At 42.4% G+C, this 16,411-nt stretch overlaps 1 protein-coding gene across 20 annotated transcripts in view; it reads right to left on the bottom strand.

Annotated features, from left to right (window-relative positions):
* The window catches only part of KLC1 (kinesin light chain 1), a 66,904-nt gene that overhangs the window by 42,969 nt on the left and 7,524 nt on the right, over positions 1 to 16,411 (bottom strand). For 18 of the 20 annotated variants that reach the window (XM_058567814.1, XM_058567801.1, XM_058567799.1 and 15 more), the window contains exon 2: positions 1,166 to 1,427. In XM_058567814.1, the coding sequence (XP_058423797.1) occupies positions 1,166 to 1,426 (261 nt within the window). In that variant the 5' untranslated portion in view covers position 1,427. Of the gene's footprint in view, positions 1 to 1,165; positions 1,428 to 1,831; positions 1,927 to 8,252; positions 8,305 to 16,411 lie in introns of those variants that run through there. The other 2 variants (XM_058567795.1, XM_058567796.1) reach the window with 2 other exon arrangements.

The following is a 16,411-nucleotide window of genomic DNA, read 5'->3' as shown; positions in this document are numbered from 1 at the left end:
GGTATAGAATGATTTCCTGAGTGAAAGCAGAAATTGGTAATCCGGCAGCCCCACTTCTGCTTCATTCATTCACTATACAAGAAGAAAGCTAAGAAAGAAAGAAGCTGATTTTTAGTGTATTTAATTTTACCTAAAATATGTTGGCAGAGCCAAAGGTTATTGGGGAGTTGGAGACACCTAGATGTTTCCAATTTTTTCATCTCTATGTCTAGCATGATAGAAACAAAGGTTTAGTCAAGTACATAAAGCAATCTTGTCTCGGGGTATTGCAGAGACTATTAGCTGTTGGCCAATATTCATTCTCCCTTCTTCCTTAGGCTTAAGAACCCAGAACTTTCAGGGGGCAAGACAACATTCCCCAGTCTCCTCACAACTAGATATGTCCATGGAACCAGCTCTGGCCAAAGAAATGTAAGCAAAGGGCCGGCACCGTGGCTTAGCGGTTAAGTGCGTGCGCTCCGCTGCTGGCGGCCCGGGTTTGGATCCTGGGCGCGCACCGACGCACTGCTTCTCTGGCCATGCTGAGGCCGCGTCCCACATACAGCAACTAGAAGGATGGGCAGCTATGACATACAACTATCTACTGGGGCTTTGGGGGAAAATAAATAAATAAATAAAATTATTAAAAAAAAAAAAAGAAATGTAAGCAGAGTGTTGTGCACAAGTTCGAGGAAGTAAAGGGAGGAGGCATGCCCTTCCTGTCCCTTCCCTGTCATAGAACCAGGTCACATGGTTGCAGCTGGAGCTCTGTCTAAGTTCACGAGACAGGTTGGCTGGGGTGTAGCGCACCAGGTGGCAGGGGCTTGGGTATCCCCGACAACCATGCAGCTACAGAACCTGTCCGTAGGTAGGGACAGCCTAGCTCAGTATTTGTTTTACACACAGCTATGATGTTTAAGCCCCTGTTGTTTGTTTTTGATATATACAGCCAAATCAAATCCTAACGCCACACAGGGATACCTCTATTTTGGCTCTGCTTTTTAAAATTTAGACATGCCCAAATCAATCATCATTTCCATAACATACAGAACACACATATAAGCTCATCTCTGTTTTTCTTTAAGTATCTTCTCTCTAGTTTAATTAAACTGCATATTTCAAATGAAGTCTCCATTTTTCCAGACTGTCAAGTTCGTGTTCATGTCTGAGACAATCTCACTTATACCTGTGCCTCACTCAGGCCAAGCTCCAACATTTCCAGTGACTTTCGGATCATGTTGGATTTTTCCTCCACCAGATTACTTTCATCATCTTTCTTCAAACACTTCAGTGTCTCAAGTAAACTTTGTAAAATGGAATTGTGCTCATTCTTCAGAGCTTCCAGCCCCTGAATTACTTGCTTTGTCTTAGAAATAATTTCATCCTGTGTAAGCTTCTCCAACTTGTCTTCCTTTATATACACCATTGTGGACATGCTGTCATACATTCTAGAATGGAAAAAGGAAAAAAATTAGACATCTCATTACAGGTTTAATTTACGTTACATCTTTAATAAAGTACACATGTGAAGACTTTTAAATTAATGTTTTTATAAGTGAATAATAAATGTGTATTTGTGATTTATTACCATGAAATACTATATTCTGTACTATTTCTGTTTTTCCTTTGCAGACCAATTTAATTACTTTCCTGGCTTATGTCTCAATTCTTTTTTATGGAAGAAATGACAGCAATTGAAATTAATGCCAATGATTAAAAGCAGCAAAACATCCAAATGGCATTTCCAAAACACATAGCGTCAGTGAACAAAATTTTCTCTGAATGTTTGCAAGCTTTTTTTTTTCCTTGATGAAATGCAGAAGGGACAGTAAATTTTTGGTGACATATTTACCAGAGAAGTGAGAAGTGGTCACAGTCGGAACAAGAAAGAAAACCAGCAAAGGCACAGGGGAACAATCAGAGTAGCCGGAAAAGGACTAGATCCGTCTGAAACACGGTAAAAAAGGGACATGAGTGAGCAGGGTAATCAATGCCGGACAGACTCAGGGACAAGGGCGAAGCGTGCCTACTGGAGTAGACTGGCCGAGAGATCACCAGGAAGAAATCACACAGTGTCTGGAACTGGCTCCAAAATACTACAGTGAGGGCCGGCCCCGTGGCTTAGCGGTTAAGTGCGCGCACTCCACTGCCAGCGGTCCGGGTTCGGATCCCGGGCGCACACTGGCACACTGCTTCTCCAGCCATTCTGAGGCCGCATCCCACATACAGCAACTAGAAGGATGTGCAGCTATGACATACAACTATCTACTGGGGCTTTGGGGGGAAAATAAATAAATAAAAATTAAAAAAATAAAATAAAATACTACAGTGAGAATGAACAAGGACAGGGGAAAGGGGCATATGAAACAGTATTGGCTGATGACTGCTGAAGCTGAGCAACAGCTCTTTTACTATCCTCTCTAGTTTTGTGTATGTTTTTAAATCCCATAATTAAGTTTAAAAAAAGAAAAAGGATAATTAAGAAAGCCTGTTCAGGAGAGTGACAGGGATGGAAGTCAGATTATACGTCAGCGTGATTTCCCTCAGAGCGCTTACGACTACCTGAAATCTTCCTTGTTTTATCGTCTTATATCCCCTTGAATATAAGCTCTATCTAAAAAGCAGGGACTTGATCTTGTACTCCACTGAATCCACAGTACCTAGGACTGCTCCTGACCCCTCACAGACCAGCTGGTGAATGGATGGACTGATAAACGCTGGATGAAGGTAAGCAGTGTTGAAGCAGCAGATAAAGACTACACATTCCAGGATTTGGGGTGAAGGCTACAAGTAGTTGATGACAGGGTTATGTTAGTCCCTGTGCCCCCAGTTTCACACTGGAAAACTGATTTTTTTCAGATAAATATGAAGACTAAATTCCTTTGGAAATTTAGAAGCTGTCTGTAGGACTATTTACAAATCCACCTCCTGGGCCAGCCCCGTGGCTTAGCAGTTAAGTGCGTGCGCTCCGCTGCTGGCGGCCCGGGTTCGGATCCCGGGCGCGCACCGATGCACTGCTTGTCCAGCCATGCTGAGGCCATGTCCCACATGCAGCAACTAGAAGGATGTGCAGCTATGACATACAACTATCTACTGGGGCTTTGGGGGAAAAATAAATAAATAAATAAAAATTTAAAAAAAAAAAAAAAAAAGAAAAGCACCTCCATACCACAAAGAGCCCAGAAAAGAACAAAAGACAGGGGCAACTCCTCCACCTAACAGTCTGTATTATTATTAGATGTGTTATCTATTTATTTAGCTTGTGGAGTTCCAACTCCACTGAAACTTGAGGAGAACAGGGACCTCATTTTTCCTGTTCAGCACTACATTCCCAGCCTGTCACACAGTAAATGCTAAATACATATTTCCTGAATGAATGAACAAAATACTTTAGGACCAGCTTCCAATGAACAGGATTCAACACCATTAGATTAAAGTGCTGATCTGAGCACTGCTTAAGGTTCCTACAAGTGATGGGGAGGGATCTCCAAAACTGGTATCCCTAAAGAAACAGGAAAATAAAAATGAAGGCTTCCTTCTCCACCTTTGGCAGAGAAGCATTTATGTATTATTTCCAGATGATGCAACGTTTGTTCTTTTCTTTCCCAAACTAAACGATACAAGCATGTTACTAAAATGTACTCTGAGCTAGGCCCTGGAATACACAGACTGATGAGGGCCTCACCCTCAGGGCCACGCAGGCTAGCAAAAGACAAGCTAAATGAACATGGGTACCAAGAACTAAAAGCACGGTGACAGGAACTGTACATTGGGAGGGAGGTGGAGAAGAGGGGAAAGCAGGCACTTCCACTGGAGAGAGGAGGCCTGCCACACGGAGAGGTGAACCAGTCTTATCAAATGAGCACATCTTCTCTAGACAGGAGTGCGGAGTGCACTGCCAGACAAGGGAGCAACAGAGGCCAAAGCAGAGGTGTGAAAGCGCCCACTGCTTGCAAGCAGCAGCATCAGGCTGCAGGTCGTCGTGAGCTAGGCACTCAGTAATAAGCCTAGAGAAGCAGAGAGGGGTGAGGTCACAGGACACCTGCATCCTGAAGGCAAGAGCCTGGGGTGAGGACGAAGGGAGCCAGGGCAGCAGTCAGGAAAGGGAAGAGGGCTTCAAGTAATAATGCCACGGGAACAATCTATTGAAGACATAATGCACTTACTTCCCCAGCCCTCTGCTAGCATTAAGGTTCATTGCCTCTCCTCAGAAAGCCAAACACCTAGCCAGCAACTGCTTAGAGTCTTTTCCAACAATATTAAACCCAGGGGGGTTTAGGATGCAAAGGCAAGGCTGCAAAGGAGAGTCTCAAGACCTAATAAGAAATGACAGCAACTTCATTACTCAAACCACCTCTAGAAAATAAAAGCTCTTGGGGCATGAATGGACAGTAAATTACATCTATGTAACATTAAATCCTGTCCAATTATAAAGATGGTCAGTGGGATACCTCTACAGGTTATAGTGGTGGCTGAAAAGAAGGGAAGAGAGGGCAATTCTGTTTATGTAAAGGAAGAAAACGGGGCAAGGGGCCGAGGGTTTAAATAGAAATAAGAGGGTTTAAATAGGACTAGAAAACCATAAAAGGTAGGACTTATGTGCAGGGAAAAAAAATCAAAACCAAATAAGAGGGGCCGGCCCCGTGGCTTGGCGGTTAAGTGCGCGCGCTCCGCTACTGGAGGCCCAGGTTCGGGGCGGGTGCACACCGATGCACCGCTTGTCCAGCCATGCTGAGGCGGCATCCCACGTACACCAACTGGCAGGATGTGCAACTATGACATACAACTGTCTACTGGGGCCTTGGGGAGAAAAAGGGAAAAAAAAGGAGGAGGACTGGCAACAGATGTTAGCTCAGGGCTGGTCTTCCTCGGCAAAAAAAGAGGAGGATTGGCATAGATGTTAGCTCAGGGCTGATCTTCCTCACAAAAAAAGAAAAAAAAATGAGAAATACAGTCACTTTAATTGAGGGGATGCCTCAATTAAGGAAATACATTTAAAGAAATCCAATTTTAGGCGCCAGCCTGGCGCCGTAGTGGTTAAGTTTGTGTGCTCCGCTTCAGAGGCCCACGGTTCGGATCCGGGTGCAGACCTACACACCACTCATCAAGCCATGCTGTGGCAGCATCCCATATACAAAATAGAGGAAGACTGGCACGGATGTTAGCTCAGGGCCAATCTTCCTCACCAAAAAAAAAAGAGAAAAAGAAATCCAATTTTAATTCCTTAAGGAATATGTAACAAAACTGGTGAGAGTAATACATATTTACACACTCTTTTTTTTTTTATTTTATTTATTTATTTTTTCCCCCAAAGCCACAGTAGATAGTTGTCTGTCATAGCTGCACATCCTTCTAGTTGCTGTATGTGGGACACGGCCTCAGCATGGCCGGAGAAGCGGTGTGTTGGTGCGCGCCCGAGATCCGAACCTGGGCCGCCAGTAGCGGAGCGCGTGCACTTAACCGCTAAGCCACAGGGCCGACCCTACACACTCTTGTAAAGGCTTTAACCAGAGACAAGAATAATGAATACAGATGTTGTCTGGATGTGCACAAAAAAAGCCACTTACGGTAGTTTGTTGTTTGTTTTTTTTTTTAACTTACTCTTAGAAAATTAATGAGAATCCAAATGCTCTGGGGAGCACTTAGCTCTCTTGAGAAATGAGACGACAGGTGTTATGGACAGCATGGACTCTAAATTCAGAGTGACCATGTGCAGAGCCTGGCTCTGCCATCGGCCACCACTGCGGCACGAGGTAAAGCCCCAAACCTCCCTGAGTCTCAGTGGTCAGCAGCCCTCCCTCAGTGCAGGGCTGTTATGAGCACGGGCGAGTACAGGTGAGGCAACAGACACAGTGGCTAACAGGCACATAGGAGCCACCCAGTAATCAGTAATCAGTGGAGCTAAGGAATGAGGAACATCCCTGATAAAGGACCACTCAAGATCTGCACACACACTTCCTACAACACAGGCCTCACTACTTTGCAAGACAAATCAGTTCCTTGTTAGCCTGCTCCAATATTTAGTTAGAAAGTGATTCCTTTTGCTGAGTTGATATCTCCTTTCCTGTAACTTCTACCCACTGAGCCAATTTCTTCCCTCTAAAATAAACACAAAATATATTTACTATCTCATCCACAAAACAACATTTCAAATATTGTATTATAGGCCTAGAGCTCTCCAAATCTTTCATTTCCCAAACTCAGACCTCATGCTACCCTCAGGCACTGCTCAATCATAACACTTTCCGTATCTCCCACCCAAGTCACCATCATATAAAAATACCCATACATGCCACTTCTTTAGAGGAAAACACACAGTGGCATATATATTTATACTGCTCAATATTTCTCTTATTTCTAAACTAGGCAATTATAACCAAAGGTGGGTTATATAAAAATAGTGCTAAGGCAACCAGCTATTTAGAAAAAAACTAAAGTTGCATTCCTACCCTCCCTATACACTAAAATAAATTACATAGTGATTAAAGAATTAAATGTTAAAAAAAAACACAAGTAAATGGAAGAAAATTCAGGCAAAGGTCTATATGCATATAGGCAAAGATAAAAAGCATTCCATGAATAAAATGGCAGAAAACTAAAAGAAAAGACTGGTAAAAGTTTACGTAAAATAAGAAACTTCTGGGGCCTGCCTGGTGGCATAGCAGTTAAGTTTGTGCACTCCGCCTTGGCGGCACGCAGTTCGCAGGTTCGGATCCCGGGCGCGGACCTACGCACTGCTTGTCAAGCCATGCTGCGGTGGGCAACACACATATAAAATAGAGGGAAAGGGGCATAGCTGTTAGCTCAGGACCAATCTTCCTCAGGAAACAGAGGAGGACTGGCAACAGATGTTAGCCCAGGGCTAATCTTCCTCATCAAAAAAATAAAATAAGAAACTTCTAAAGTGTGATGTAGAAACTAAATACATTTCTTGGGGCCGGCCCCGTGGCTTAGCAGTTAAGTGCGCTCACTCTGCTGCTGGCGGCCTGGGTTCGGATCCGGGGCGCGCACCGACGCACTGCTTCTCCAGCCATGCTGAGGCAGCGTCCCACATACAGCAACTAGAAGGATGTGCAGCTATGACATACAACTATCTACTGGGACTTTGGGGAAAAAAATAAATAAATAAATAAAATTTTAAAAAAAAACAAGAAACTAAATACATTTCTGAGGGAACACTATTTTGCAGCCCATCACAGTGAAGAGCTCAAAAGTACCCAGGCCCCTAGCTCAAAGGGTTAAGGTAGAGGTTACATTGATTTCTAAAGGTAAAAATACTGGGAGTCTAGGTCAACTCAAACATACTTTATCAGCCTATAAATCACACTATCCCTAAGACCTTCTTCCAGCTCTTATGCTGTGTATGCCCCGAGGTGACTCAGTGGAACACTGAAGCAGCCAGAACAATGCCTGGCACTCCACAGGCATGCAGTAAATATGTGCTCAATAAATGCACGAAGCCGCTTTACAGCCAGTGTATCTGAATCTAACACTTTTTCTTCCTCTCACCCACCACGTGACCTCTTGGAGCCTCAATCTCCCCACTTTTCAAGTGGCGTGGATACCCACCTGACCTGGAACATGGCCCAAAAATATTCCCTTCCCTCTTCCCCTCTGAATGACACATGCGACATCTGGCCCCAGGTTATCCTAATTAACCAAGGCAAATTGTTTATTATGCTTTTATTTCCAAGAAAAAAAAAAAGCGAGCTCTCTAAAGTCCCATCATGTGCTCCATGAAAGCAAAAGAACTCTGCATAATCTCCAACATAGAACCTGACAAATCAAACATCTGAATCAAGCTCCTAGAGAAGCAAACATGAGCAGCCCTTCTTAGGGTCAAACTATTAAATTCACTGTTCAACAAAGTCTGTACTGTGTCTGCAGATTATAAGAGTCACTACCTAAATAATGACGACAAAAATAATCCTAAAGCTTTTTATTTTTATTTAATTTCAGAACTATTTTTGTCTTCATTATTTTAAATAGTGACTCAATCTTCGCAATTTTTTATTCGGTAATATAACGGTTTTGATACTATTTTTAATATACATGAGTCTCATGTCCAAGGATTTACTTCAATCATTCACTTACAAACCACACTGTGAGGATATACATTGGGAACTGATCAGAACCCAGCTTATCTCCACATTCGGACCCTCAATTAAATCCTGCCTGTAGCATTTTGTAACCTAAAAATAAAATATTTTTTATTTATTTTTAAAATGCCACTTGAAAAACAATAAAAACAGACATGCTCTCTTACAACCTACCTTCATAGGGCAGAAGTGAGGAAGTACAATGTTATCCTTTCAAAGGGCTGACCTGCCCTTTGGAAACACAGGAAACCAAAAACTAGGCCCTTGAGTAAGAAAGAAAGGAATTAAATCTCTACATGCTCCAACTTGAAGGGTAAGGATTTGGACCTTGATGGTAACAGAAAAGGGATGAATGGCAATAATAACTAATATCATCAATGCTCCATTATTCAGGTACAACAAAACACCAGACAAAATATTAATTTGCATATCCCGTGGCTTTACCTCTACTTTGAAGTAATCCGAGCAGAGCTAACATGCAAAATAGAAAACAGCTCCTACTACGCACTAAAACTGTCCTTTTAATTTGTCCTTTAACATAACTTGTCCTTTATGACAAGAGTGAGTTTTTTGCTTACTTTAACACACCAGTGGTTAAAAGAGAAATCTTCAGGGTTACAACAACTTCTGCTAGGGATGATGGAAACGGATACATTTAGAGTTGACGATTCTGAGCAAGGTTAGGTTGATGCTCTAAACTGAAAAGTATGCCTGCTACGTCCCCTGAAGCGTGGCAGGGGAACTGCAAGAAGAACTGAGCCAGGCAGCACGAGAGAGAAGCTGGGGGAGCCAACCCTCACCAGGACCCGACCCACGGAGCACCGGCAGCCAGGCCCTCACCTCCAAAAGAAGGAGAGAGATCCAACCAGCCCAGAAACAGTATCATCATTCACTCAGTAAATATTTATTGAGACCCAACTCTGTGCCAGACACTGTTCTAGGCATAGGGGTTGGACTTTACCAAAAAAAGTTTTTTAAAGAAAATAAAAATATTGTGGTGACAAAAGAATATCCTACATGCTCCCAGGGTGGGAAGAAGGGAGATCATATAGCTAGAATTAAAATAATCAGAATGGCTTCAGACTTTACAAGAGCAACACTGGAAGCAAAAGGCAAACAAATGCCTTCAAAATTCTGAAGGAAAATTATTTTCCATTTAGAATTCTAGGGCCGGCCTCGTGGCTTAGCGGTTAAGTGCACGTGCTCCACTGCTGGCAGCCATGGTTCGGATCCTTGGCGCGCACCGAAGCACCGCTTCTCCGGCCATGCTGAGGTCGCGTCCCACATACAGCAACTAGAAGGATGTGCAACTATGGCATACAACTGTCTACTGGGGCTATCTACTGGGGTTTGGGGGAAAAATAATTAATTAATTAATTTAAAAAAATTATAGAAAGAGGTAAGTCCTAAACATCTAGAGCAGGAAGTCAAAAATTGAAAACTCATCGGGTAGCAATATAAGCGTGTTATTTAGAAATGGTGGTAATTATGGAAAAATCATAATTTCACTTAAAAGAAATGAAAACAGTTACTTCTGGGAAGAAGGAAAAGGGGAGCAAATGAGTGGCAGAGACCAAATCTTACAAAAGTATTTGACTCTGAAAAATGTACCATTCTCATCACATAGTAAGAGGATGTGCTCTCAGCCTGACTTATAACTAGGGAGGTCAGTCTTGATCACCCAGCAGGTTTCCCCACTGTAGGATTACCTCCATTATATACACCGGTTCCTCTCCATACTCGACCCTTAGGAAGCAAGCCACTAAGTGCAGCCCATACTCAGAGGGGAAGGGAGGAGAGTTAACAATTGAAGAGGAAGTATAAGTTATTTGGAATTTTTCTGTATGGGAGAGTCCCTCTTCTTTCATTTATTTAATCACTTATATGAATATGGATTTTGGATATGTGTTTTATTCTTTAGGTTATACCTACAGAATACTAATTATTAAAAATACCACATTATTTATTTTGTTGCTCAAATCGTTCCAGCTTTGGCCAGTGGGAGCTCTCTCAATTGGCTCCTGTCCCTCTGATATGCTCCCATCCTTTTTGTTTGTTTGTTTGTTTGTTTTGTGAGGAAGATCAGCCCTGAGCTAACATCCATGCTAATCCTCTTTTTGCTGAGGAAGGCCGGCTCTGAGCTAACATCTATTGCCAACCCTCCTCCTCTTTTTTTTTTTCCCCCCCAAAGCCCCAGTAGATAGGTGTATGTCATAGTTGCACATCCTTCTAGTTGCTGTATGTGGGACGCGGCCTCAGCATGGCTGGAGAAGCGGTGCATCGGTGCACGCCCGGGATCCGAACCCAGGCCGCCAGCAGCGGAGCGTGCGCACTTAACCACTAAGCGACGGGGCCGGCCCCCATCCCTTTGTTTTTTGAGCTCTCCCATACTTTCTGGCACTACAAGATGTTCTAGGCTCATATTATATTCTCTCTGCCCCAGCCCTAGAATCAGCCATTAATTCAAGGAGCCTTGGTTTGTTTGATGGTAGAAGAGTTTTGGAAACCTAAATTGGGCCCAGTGGTGTTCCTCCCAAAACCTATAACCCTAGTCTAACCATGAGAAAAATATCAGACAAACCCAAATTGGGGGATATTCTATAAAATACTGACCAGTACTTCTCAAAACTGTCAAGGTCATCAAAAACAAGGAAAGTCTAAGAAACTGTCGGGGCCGGCCCCGTGGCTTAGCGGTTAAGTGCGTGCGCTCCGCTGCTGGCGGCCCAGGGTTCGGATCCCGGGCGTGCACCGATGCACCGCTTCTCCGGCCATGCTGAGGCCGCGTCCCACATACAGCAACTAGAAGGATGTGCAACTATGACATACAGCTATCTCCTGGAGCTTTGGGGGGCGGGGGGATAAATAAATAAATAAATAAATTTTTTTTAAAAAGACAAGAAACTGTCATAGACCAGGAAAAATGATGGCTAGATGTGATGAGACGGGGTGTCCTAGAAAAGAGTCCTGGGACAGAACAAGGATATTAGGGAAAAACTAATAAAATCCAAATAAAATGTGGAGTTCGGTTAATAATTATGTACCAGTGCTGGTTCCTTAGTTGTCACAAATGTACCACAGTAATGTAGGATGTTAACATTAGGAGAAACTGAGTACAGGTATGCAGGAACTCTTACTATCTTTGCAACTTTTCTGTAAATCGAAGACTATTCTAAAATAGTTAATTTTTAAAAATCTACATACAGGGGCCGGCCCCGTGGCTTAGCGGTTAAATGCGAACGCTCCGCTACTAGCAGCCCGGGTTCGGATCCCAGGCACGCACTGACCCACCGCTACTCCGGCCATCCTGAGGCCGCGTCCCACGTATAGCAACTAGAAGCATGTGCAACTGTGACGTACAACTATCTACTGGGGCTTTGGGGGAAAAAAGGAGGAGGATTGGCAATAGATGTTAGCTCAGAGCTGGTCTTCCTCAGCAAAAAGGGGAGGATTAGCACGGATGTTAGCTCAGGGCTGATCTTCCTCACACACACACACACAAAAATAAATAAATAAATAAATAAATAAATAAATAAAATATTAAATAAATAAATAAAATCTACATACAAAGAATACAGAAAAGTACATATATAACTTTGATAAAAACAAAACCAAAAAAGTAAATAGGCAATATGTATAATAAGAATTCACATCTATCCAGCATTTTAGTTTCTGGAGCATTTTCATATGTGTATTGTTTTATAAGAACAAAAAAAAAAAGTCTGTGGGGGGTTCAACCAACTATTACTATAATTCCCATTTACAACTGAGGAGACAGGGGCTGGCCCAGTGGCACGGTGGTTAAGTTTGCGCAGGCGGCTTCGGCAGCCTGGGATTCATGGGTTTGGATCCCAAGTGCGGACCTATATACCGCTCGTCAAGCCATGCTGTGGCAGCATCCCACATACAAAATGGAGCAAGAATGGCATACATGTTAGCTCAGGGACAATCTTCCTCACCAAAAAATAAATAAATAAATATTAAAAAAAAAAAAAAACTGAAGCGACAGACAGTTAAAGGGATTCAAACTCAAACTATAGAACAGGAACAGAACCAAGCTCTCTCTACCCTGCTTGGGTGTGCCTTTGATTCAATAACCATGCTGCTGTGTGTGCACACAAGCACACACATGCATGTACACACACACCCTGTGCTTCTGATAGTTCATCAATAAGAAAACAGAGTAATACCTAACTGGGCTGTCTGGAGTTGCAGGCAAAGGAACTTCTTTTTTTTTAGATTTTATTTATTTATTTATTTTTTCCCCCCAAAGCCCCAGTAGATAGTTGTATGTCATAGCTGCACATCCTTCTAGTTGTTGTATGTGGGACGCGGCCTCAGCATGGCCAGAGAAGCAGTGCGTCGGTGCGCGCCCGGGATCCGAACCCTGGGCCACCGGCAGCGGAGCGCGCGCACTTAACCGCTAAGCCACGGGGCCAGCCCAAAGGAACTTCTTAAATCCTCAAATATAGAAAAAATTTGACACTTCTGCCACAAGAAAAATAGACCAACATAACACTGAGACAAGAATAGAAATGCTGATTACACTGAATATTTTATAAGATAAAAAAACCAGGGCCAGCCCAGTGGCATAGTGGTTAAGTTCAAGCTCCGCTTCTTCAGCGGCCCAGGGTTTACAGGTTTGGATCCTGGGCAGGGACCGACACACCACTTGTCAAGCCATGCTGTGGTAACATCCCATATAAAGTAGAGGAAGATGGGCATGGATGTTAGCCCAGGGCCGATCTTCCTCAGCAAAAAGAAGAGGATTGGCATCGGATGTTAGCTCAGGGCTAATCTTCCTCACCAAAAAAAATTAGACCAGAACTGTCATCAGGATGTAATGTACAGCATAGGGAATACAGTCAATAACACTGTAATAACTTTGTATGGTGACAGATGGTAACTAGACTTCTCAGGGTGATCATCACATAATGTATATAAATGTTGAATCACTATGGTATACATTTGAAACTAATATAATATTGTATGTCAACGATATTTCAATAAAAAAATTTTTAAATTAATCCAGTTAGACTCGAAAAGCACTCTTTAAAGATTATGCTAGATCATACAAACTGAATTTTGGCATACCAGATTATCAATTTTCATGTAATGATCTTGTTTCCCATCTCTACCACCTGATCATTTCATATTTTTATACTCTCTTTGGACCACAGACAATGAGATTATACACACACAACTAAACATTATACTAATTAACAGGCAATACAATTTCAACAGTTTGACAAATTTTACCACAACATTCCCCCCCTCTCAAAAATTAACAGCAAGAAAGCAAAGGCCAGAGAAAGAAAGAGTATCATATTGGTCACTTTACCTCCCCTGGTTTTATCATGTGCAATTCTGCCAGGAGGGAGTAAAAAGCTCATGGTGGTAAAGAAAGTTTAAAAAAAAAATCACACAAGCACTCAAAAGGGAATGTGTGGAATCAGATTAGTGATGGTGGTTACCCAACATAGAGAGTAATTTAAAAAAATCACTGAATTGGCCCCGTGGCTTAGCGGTTAAGTGCACGCACTCTGCTACTGGCGGCCCGGGTTCGGACCCCAGGCGCACACCAACCCACCGCTTCTCCAGCCATGCTGAGGCCACGTCCCACATACAGCAACTAGAAGGATGTGCAACTATGACATACAACTATCTACCGGGTCTTTGGAGAAAAAAAAAAAAAAAGGAGGGGATTGGCAATAGATGTTAGCTCAGAGCTGGTCTTCCTCAGCAAAAAGAGGAGGATTAGCATGGATGTTAGCTCAGGGCTGATCTTGCTCACAAAAAAAAAAAAAAATCACTGAATTGTACACTTTAAAATGGTAAGTTTTAAGTTATATGACTTATATCTCAATTTTTTAAAAAAGCAATGTGATAGAAAAAACAGGTCCGGGTGCACGGAGTGAAGAAATATGAGTTATTCTGATAATTCTTGATTGTGAAAAGAAGTTCCTATAAAAACAGCAAAGGGTAGTACAGAAAAAGAAAAATAAGATGGAGGGAAGAACAAAGAGGTCTTGACCTTGCAAATATTGGTAGCAGAACATCACATTTGAGATGTTTTTCTAAGAGCTATCTGAGCTGAACCGTGAAACTCTGGCAGCAAGCTACACCCATGGCCCATCTCCCTACATACAGTCATAAGCCCTGATGAGCACTGGACACAGAGAGGGTCTTGAAGTAGAGGAAGAAATGAGAAGAAGCAGGCAGAGAGCCTCTAATGAGCCTGTAGACAACAAACCAAGTTGTTTTCAGGGAACTATTCAGTGCTATGGTCTGAACGTTTCTGTCCTCCCAAACTTCTATGTTGAAACCTAACCCCCAAGGAGATGGTATTGGAGGTGGGGCTTTTGGGAAGTGCTTAGGTCATGAAGGTAGAGCCTAAAAGAGACCCCACAGAACTCCCTCACTCCTTCCACCACGTGAGGACAGAGGGAGAAGACACAGTCTACGAACCAAAAGCAGGCCCTCGCCATCCAATTAACATGCCACCACCACGATCCTGGACTTCCCAGCCTCCAGAACTGTGAGAAATAAATTCCTCTTGTTTATAAGCCATCCAGTTTATGGTATTTTGTGGGTTTTGTTTGTTTGTTTTTGAGGAAGATTAGCCCTGAGCTAACATCTGTTGCCAATCCTCCTCTTTTTTGCTGAGGAAGATTGGCCCTGTGCCCATCTTCCTCTACTTTATATGGGATACCACCACAGCATGGTTTGACAAGCAGTGCATAGGTCCATGCCCGGCATCTGAACCTAAGAACCCTGGGCCTCCAAAGCAGAGAACGCGAACTTAACTGCTATGCCACTGGACCGGCCCCTATGGTATTCTGTATTTTGTTATAGCAGCCAGAACAGACTAAGACATTCAGTATCTTGGAACTCAAGATTACAGAGTGTGTTGTGATTTAAATGATACAATGTCAAAAGTTAAAAAATTAAATGAACAACACATCAATTCCACTCCTGGGTATACACCCAAGAAAAGTGAAAACATGTTTACATAAAAACTTGCACATGAATGGTTCAAAAACTAAAATGCTGGACAAATGTAAAACTTGTATATTAATATTTTGGCATTATTCATAATAGCCAAAATGTGGAAACAACCCAAATGCTCAACTGATGAATGGATAAACAAAATGTGGTATATCCATACAATGGAATATTATTTGGCTATAAAAAGGAACAAAATATGATACATGCTACAACAGTGTGCTAACTGAATAATGTCAGACACAAAGGGCCACATACTGCACAATTCCATTTATATGAAATGTCCTTAAGAGACAGACAGTGGATCACTGGTTGCCAAGAACTGGAGGGAGAAGAGGATGAGGAGTGACTGCTAAGGGGTACAGGGTTTCTTTTTTTTGGGGTGATGAACATGTTCTGGAATCAGATGGCTGCACAACCCAGTGAATTTTTTCAGATGTGAATCATATCTCAGTAAAATATATCCAGAGGTGTTTTTAAATTAAACGATCCAGATCAAAGAAAACAAAACACAAAACCTCGCTCTGGGATCTAATCTATTTTAGCTTTATCGAGGAGTCACAGAAAGCTTCATTTCTCAATCTTTTTATCCTATGTTCCCCTTTTGACAAACAACAAAAATCTCAAGCCCTCTAGAAATTTCCAAATATATAATACATTACCTATTGTGACTAAAAGGTAAAGTAACCAATGGTAGTAATATGAGAAGTAAAAATGTTCTTTTTTGTTCTGAAGTTTCAGAACAAAAATTATATAGTGCAGAGTCAAAGGGGGAATACAACTTGCTTGAAAAGAGATGAAACAAAACAGTGATTCTTGAATTTTCAAGGGGTATGTGGTCTGTTTTGGAGGGGGCAGGAGAGGGTAAGCAGTGAGGAGGAGGGGTGTCACTCTCCCAGTTTATATAACAAAGTTAAAGTTCATATTTAAGCAAAATCCAAAAAGGTCTCATGGAGAGTCTCAATCTTTTTCAAACCATGACATCTTTGGATAAAAATATAAATGTCATGTCCCTTTGTAGTTTGTACTACAATAGTGAGTTATTTTATTTTCTAAATATAGCACCATACTATGATAATAAATATATTTTATCCAGCTATACATTGCCTACCCTTTCCCAGTTAAGAATCACTATATTCTACTCAAGGGAGGATGTGCTCCATCAGGTACCCCCTGATCAGAAATTTCAGGGCCGGCCCCATGGCTTAGCGGTTAAGTGTACGCGCTCCGCTACTGGTGGCCGGGTTCGGATCCCGGGCATGCACCAACGCACCGCTTCTCCGACCATGCTGAGGCCGCGTCCCACATACAGCAACTAGAAGGATGTACGA

Source organism: Diceros bicornis, chromosome 24 (genome assembly GCF_020826845.1).
Source record: "Diceros bicornis minor isolate mBicDic1 chromosome 24, mDicBic1.mat.cur, whole genome shotgun sequence".
In the NCBI taxonomy this organism is placed as follows: domain Eukaryota; kingdom Metazoa; phylum Chordata; class Mammalia; order Perissodactyla; family Rhinocerotidae; genus Diceros; species Diceros bicornis.
Note: the sequence above shows the minus strand (reverse complement) of the source record. Positions and strands in the feature narration are given on the sequence as shown.